General features: G+C 37.1%; 1 protein-coding gene across 1 annotated transcript; it reads left to right on the top strand.

Moving 5' to 3' along the window:
• Positions 1 to 216: 216 nt before the first annotated feature.
• On the top strand, positions 217 to 4,003 carry LOC129260173 (beta-1,3-galactosyltransferase 5-like). The gene is made up of 2 exons (XM_064099426.1): positions 217 to 1,978; positions 2,134 to 4,003. Exon 1 carries the CDS (start codon positions 262 to 264, stop codon positions 1,423 to 1,425), a length of 1,164 nt encoding a protein of 387 aa, XP_063955496.1. The 5' UTR covers positions 217 to 261; the 3' UTR covers positions 1,426 to 1,978; positions 2,134 to 4,003.
• Positions 4,004 to 7,544: the final 3,541 nt, after the last annotated feature.

Genomic DNA, 7,544 nt, shown 5'->3' with positions numbered 1-7,544 from the left:
TGGACTTTTGTATTGCCATGGTGTTTAATCATGTTGCACTCAGTATGACTTTTGATTCAATTGCAGGGAATATGAAGCGGACCGAAAATATCAGCACAAATTATGATAAGACGAGATAATATTATGAATCATTAACTACGGTGATGATCGGGTACAAATATCACTATCTCCAAATGGATCGCCGTATAACAGGGATAATTATTAAATATTATTTCCATATGAGTTTTGTTTTAATTGAACTAGGAGCTGTTCGCTGATACCATGACAATATTTCGTAGGAAATGGCGATTCTTATCCCTTGCGACATTAGCCGGATTTGTTCTTATTTCAATCTGTATACTCGGGCTCATGGAAAATCAATATTTTGTCAGTCTTTCTCAATGCCAAGGATATAGATTGACAGATCATCACCACTTTATGGCTGATCTAAGGAATATTACGGTCGGTGTCAGCAGTCGGGACTCCTCGAGCATTCCTTTTGTCTCCAAGGCTTTACCAAGTAATATGTCTGTCAAAAATACAACTGAGATTTCAATGTCCAATTGCACAAAACACACCACATCTGCTTTGGTTGGATTATATTTGAATGAACCGACTGATGAACACCTTTTTACCTACATCCATAATCCAAACGGGACATGTTTCCATGAGAATGGCACGAGAATGGATGTGTATCTCCTATTCTTCGTTCCGTCAGCACCGGGGAATTTCTTCCGTCGTAAGGCGATTCGCGGGTCTTACGGTAAAAGAGACACTTGGTCGATCCATGGAGGCGGCCAAGTGGTGACAGTGTTCTTGCTTGGTTCCACAAGCGACTCAGGGCTTCAGAAGAAGATTGATATCGAATGTGACCAACACGGTGACATCGTCCAGGAGTCCTTTGTCGATTCCTACCGCAATCTCACTCTGAAGACAATGATGGGTTTTAAATGGACCAGGAACCACTGCCGGCACGCACACTTTGCCATGAAAATCGACGACGACACGTCGGTCGTCCAAAGACGCATCGTGGCGATCCTCGAAGACGCACCACATTCTAAATCCCTGCTTGGATATGTCTTTGAGAAGCCACCGGTGGTCCGTTCCCTGAGGGATAAGTTCTACATCAGCAAGGAATACTATCCTGACGACATCTACCCAGCCTACTCAATCGGAGCCGGTTATATCCTGACCATGGACCTCGTGGACGCTATTTTTAATGTTTCCACCACGATACCAATATTTCCTTTTGAAGACGTCTTCGTGGGTATGTGTCTTCGGAGGCTCAGCATCAAACCCAGGAACGTTGATGGATTCCTTTATCGACGTTCCTACATACATCTCCTAACTGGCGACGTCGACAAAATAGCCGCAAAATACGCCATAGCGACGAGTATTCCTTCGCGCTACATGAGGCCTTTTTACAATAGATTCATTGTAAACTGAGATCCATATTATCAGGTCTTTTTAGCTGCTTCAGTTTTGTATTAAATATGATAAAAGTAGGCCTACACAGGAAAAATAACGTGTTATACAACTTGTTTGTTACGTAACTGCAATTTTTTTGTATATATATATTTATTGCTCAAACAGTGAAAAGTAACACTTTTAAACTTTATTTTGAAATCTTAAAGAATAATTGTAAGTTCATATGGAAAAACAGCCGGGGTAATTATATAGTAACTTAAGTAGCAAGCATAGTGGAGCAGGCATAAATAGCTGCGCCATATAATTAGACACGCCATTATCATTATTATAATATAAAGCATATTACATGTATATTTTGTACTTTGATGTTGCTTGTTTCTGCTCATGTGATATTTGAACCTAAGAAACACCTGTCACTTTACTATGTTACTAAGATTTTGAACAAGCCTGCAACGTTTCATAGACACAGACTATGTTACGGACACTCCGTCCCTCTGAGAGGACATTCCAGACTTTTCGCATTTTCTACGGGGAAACTCTCTACAACGGACAAATTCCTTTGAAAATGCAAGTCAAATCACGATGGAGAGCTGAGAGGCTTTTGTCGAAAGTTTGTGGACCGGGACGGAATCTCTTGACTCTTGGACAACGGCATATGTGCAATTGTTTGTCCGATGCAATTCTTCGGATAATCTGCTGTCCAAGTCCACCAACTTTCGACAAAAGCCTCTCAAATCTCCATTGCGATTTCAATGGCATGTCAAGACCCCACTGAGTACATGGGATCACGCGCGTAAAACATTTTCCATAGACTCGTATGTTGAAATGGTACTGTAAAATGAATTCATAGAAAAATAAAGTGGAAATTAGAGGTTTGAAAGTTTACTACCAGTGGATAGGATATAATTATATCAGACATTCCATATCTGACCAGAATAGGGTACCTTAGCCAGCTCATTCAAAAAATAAATTGGCATTTATGAATACATCTCCTCACGGAATCAAATTCATCGTCTGAAACAGTAAAGTAGCCCTATTCTTCCGCCACCCCCCCCCCCAAAAAAAAAAATAGTTCCAAAGTCTCCAATATTTTTTCTTATTTGGGAAGAAGTTCAGTAGTTGCCCTGTCTATAGTCAAAGTTATAGATGGTCAATCATATTAAGACATTTTGGTCAATCAGCAATATCAAATTAAAATAATTTTGAATGGGTTGGGTCGAATTAATATCTTTTGTCTTCCTGTAGTAATTAGGCTCGTGGCACAACGGGAGAACCCCTGTGTTGGTCCATCTGCAAACCCCCATTAGTTAAGATAATTAGGTACTTTTCGCAACTGCAACGAGGATGGATACAAGACCACAATATAAATGTACTTAAATTGCCAGTAAAAAATGAAAAGCTGGGAGGTCTTTGTCGAAAATGGGTGAACTTGAACAGCAGTGTCGTCCTAAGTTTCGGAGCTGATAAAAAATTTCAAATATGTTGTTTGTTCAGAGTCCAGGATGAAACTGCTTTTTTGATTCACCAATTTCGACAAAGACTCCTTGGTTGTTCATTGTCATGGAGGGCATTTCACAATACATTTAATTTTTTCTTGAATCCGTTGTGCGTCGTTGAAGCGACTACTCCATAGTGTACACAGCAAAAACTTTGGTGTTAACCGGTGTACATAGAGGACCACACCAGTTATTTTACACCGGTGTTAAATTGACAGTGTTAGCATACAATACCTTTGGTTGTTACATTTACACTCTTTGGTGTTATGTTCAATCTCTATGGTGTAATTTTAACACCTCAGGTTGTGGTCCTCTATCAACACCAACTGGTGTCAGTTTAACACCATAGTTTTTACAGTGTAAGTAGAGTCCCGCAAGTTCTTACTGTGATACAGTCTGCTTTTTCCCACAAAGAACATGAAGAAGATTGAGGTGACCCCAAAGAAATAATACTTATAAACTTAGCAATACAATTATGTCAAAATTTCCTTTGTTTTATCAATGCCATTTAAAAAAAAATCACACTCGTGTCTGTATAGTAGGCCCAATAAAGTCGCATTTAAACCACAAAGTATATAGACCTGCAGATATTGCAAACCATTACGATAGTCATTATTCGTTCACAATAGGTTCATGGGTCAACAGAAACATTCAAGTCCCAACTGAAAACTTATTTGTTTCTCTCCCATTAACAGTTTAGTGTTTTTGATTCAGGAGAATTCAAAATTCTATTCTTTTTCTATTATTGTTTGTGTGTGTGTTTATTTTCTTGAAGCGCCATGAGCACCGAAAGGAGGACCTGTGTGCTCTATAAGTAGCCACCATTATCTTTATCATTATCATTATTATTATTATTATAGCTTGGCAGTATGTTAATGATTAATGTGATTGTCTTATGAATAATATTATGTTCAAAAGTCAATTGGTAGTGCTCGTAGGCGTAATTAGCACGATCAGTAATGTTGTGTATTTCGATTAATATATAAATACTAGATAGAAAGGTCGAAGCGATTTTATGCATGTGATACCAAACCATAATTACCGACGGCCTTTTTCCTCACTGCGTGCTATGGACTTGGTCAAATAAATATCTGGAACGTGTGTGGGTGAATTTCATTTCCTTTTATTCTTCCTTTCTTCATTAAAAAAAACGTTAATATTAATTGATAAATGAAACAATCAACAAGGAAATCAGTGATATAAAACTAATCTTTGTAGTATTTTTAACATAATTATGTTTAAATATGCTGTTTCACGACCCCCCCCCCCCAAGATCTTACGTATTTTCTTTGGGACTTTTGCCGGCGATATGCATTACTGACGACAACATAAAGGCTAAAATTCCGAACAGCAATAGTACAAAATAGCCTACATTTGTGAATTTTAGCTTGAAATTCATTTTTTGATTTGTACAATAGTCTTACGGTCTGCCGTGCAGGTACAAAATTGTGCATACCTTGAGCGTTGCAATTATTTATCAGAAGACGCACAGGTTTGAAATAAAATGTCATGAAAAATCGCGTCGAGGATTTATCGTGTGTGAAATTCATCGAAAAAAAATTGTCAGGGGCGGGCGGGCGGGGGGGGGGGCACTGATTTCCCCAGTCTCTTTAGGGTTAGAGATGAGAATTATATCATCGCTCGGCTCGGTCTTGACCACTGACTATATATTATCCATTAACATTAAAATAATGCAATAATAAACATGTTAAAGGGTAAACATTAAGATTTAGATATCACTAAAGACTTATGTACTCTCTAAATTCCGTAGATTGAAATTCAATTTAATAGACCGTGGGTAGGGCCCAATCCAAAATTGGATGGGAATGTTTCAATCGAATAAGATTGAATTCTAAATCTATTAGACTGAAGACTTCAATCCAATGGTCCCTGATCTATTTCACTAAATTAGAGAGTACATTATACGATCAATGAAAATCGATACGTGCCGTTGATATCATAATCATGAATGACCTATGGAGATAATAGTAAGGAAATGGCACTGCCCAGACCAATAATTAGGATGATCAAACCCGGGACGCTGGCTTGCATGACCTCTGAACTTCTGGTCGGGGCGGTGTAATTTTCTCACATTCTTCTTTCTTTATATAATTTATATGAAAAATATACAGCTTTTGATGTTTTAAAATATGATAAGAAATTTACCATTGATATAACACTTCCTTGAGGCTTCTTGTTTACGCTGTAAGTTCATTATTCGGTTTATATTGAATTTAAATGAGATCAGCATGGAAGCTGAAGCTGACATTATTTTTCACATTATACGAAAGTCTCGGGACAAACTCGTTGAATATCGCTCACATAAATGTCAAAATAATCAGAAAATCATATTGGAAATGCTCAAGCCAATAGGTTTGGACGTGTAATGTAAGTGGTGAGGAAACCGCAGTGATATTAATTCCCCCGACAATAATGTGTTTAAAAGTACATGTAGCAATTTACTGTCATCCCAACTCAACATCGTTGATAAAAAGAATGTTGTTCGACAGAAGCTTAAGAAAAAAAAGTTGAATTTCGGGAAATGTTTCTCATCTGGTTTGATGTGTTTTGTCATCCACGTCCGATTGTCGACGTTCAACCACTCGGAGGGGAAAATAGAGAAAGAAACTGTTCCTTTCGGGGACTATTTTTGAGGTTTTCGTTACCACAATTGTTAAATTTGTATTGCCTGGGACCATCGTGTCCGCCCCTTCCACCCTGGACTTCACGGGACTGTCTCCGCGTATCTAGTCAGCTGCTACATGCAACTAAAATTAAATCATGAATTGGCATGTATAGGGGGCAATGCCCTCGAACTTTGGAAAGAGAGAGAGAGAGACAGAGGGGGAGAGAGAGGTAGAGAGGAGGAATAAGAGATAAGAGAAGGTTGGATGTATGGAGAGAGAAAGAAAAATATGCGTCATAATCCATTCGATTTCACTGCATGAATTCTGATTTCTATAAATAAAAGAAAAACAGAAAAAAAGAAAATTTCAGGAGCGGATCCATACAGATTTCGTTGGCATTTGAACTTCGAAACGTCTATACACTTGCTTTGCAAAAGTATGTTTGTGTGTACATGGAATACATTTGTGGGAGATAAAATGCATTTCAGTTCTGCAGCTTTCATCTGAAAAAAAAAATTCAATAATTACCTTGATAATAGTATCAGTATTGGACCTTCCGCGCTTAAAGATATAGAGATAGTTTCGGACAGAAAATGAATTTTGAAAATGAACAGAAAATATGCCTGGAATATGGAAATGATGATGATGACGACGATGATAATGATGATGACGATGAACGTCATTTGTATAGCGCCTCCATTTATCTGAAAAGAAAAACCCACTAAAAGGTGCCGGCTCCCTAATAATTTATGTCACATTATTCACACAGTTGCTGGAACAGATGGGTCTTTAGTTAATATTTGAAGGTCTCAATGCTGGTCATAATCATGATAGTGATAACAATGAAGAATTAAATGAACAAACAATTAAACGATTGCTCAAATAATCTACAGTTGCAGATTTTTGGTAAAAGTACCCAATTTGGGGGAACTGAACAACAACAAGAAAGACTTACAAGCTTTGACCAAAAATGGATACATTCCTTCGAGAACAACCGTTTTGAGCATAAATCTCTTTCAGGTCGTCTCTATCTTCAACAAAATATATTATGCCCTATCAAATTATACATTTTCGTTTGATATTATTCCCATTTGGAAAAAAAATATGGAAGCAGATTACACATTAGAGATTTCAGGGTCACTTTATATTTTTAAAGTTGAAATGTTTAATGTTGCATCTTTTCTATTTATAGTTCAACGTCAAGATTTACTGGCGAGGGTCTTTACGGCCTTGCACTATTTCTGGGGCCTCCAATTGGGGGAGGTGGTGCTAAGTTATAGGTCTACCAAAATCTTTGTCATCTCAGACATGACACAATCAACATGAGGCGAAGATATTAGTATTGCTTGGATATTAACGAGTAAGATCATAATGATAATGATAAGAATAGAAACTGGTAGAAACATCATCGAAGGTTTTGACGACCGAAAAGTCATAAAACGACAAATTCGCAAAAATACTCTGTTTCTTATTTCATGATGTCACATGTGAGCATCGCCCAATTTCAATTTCCCCGAAAAATAGGAGGGTGTTACACAATTCTTCAATATATTTTTGGACACATTGTTTGAAATAAATTTCTATGAAATTTTGGATATTAACGAGTAAGATCATAGAATGATAATGATAAAAATAGAAACTGGTAGAAATATCATCGAAGGTTTTGACGACCGAAAAGTCATAAAACGACAAATATATTTCTATTTCTATTGCATCTTTTGATCGATCTTTTTTACGTATTTGATAATTTATCCAGGGTTTTTTTCTAAGGTTTTTTTTCTTCTATTAATTTGTTGATCAATTTGTATATTTATTCATCTTCAGTTTTATAATTGATTGCAACATCGTTTTAATTTTAGGGGATTTGTGCATTAACTTCGCTTTCAGGAACATGGAGAAATGAATATTTACAGTTTCAGCCAATCTTTTTTTCAGACACTGTGTACATCACATGCTGAAATTGAGACGAAATATTGGAAGATTTGTTTTACTCACTCGCTTCGCTGACTCTCAA

Source organism: Lytechinus pictus, chromosome 5 (genome assembly GCF_037042905.1).
Source record: "Lytechinus pictus isolate F3 Inbred chromosome 5, Lp3.0, whole genome shotgun sequence".
NCBI classification, from domain to species: domain Eukaryota; kingdom Metazoa; phylum Echinodermata; class Echinoidea; order Temnopleuroida; family Toxopneustidae; genus Lytechinus; species Lytechinus pictus.
The sequence above is the reverse complement of the archived record's forward strand: the minus strand, read 5'-3'. Positions and strand labels throughout refer to the sequence as shown.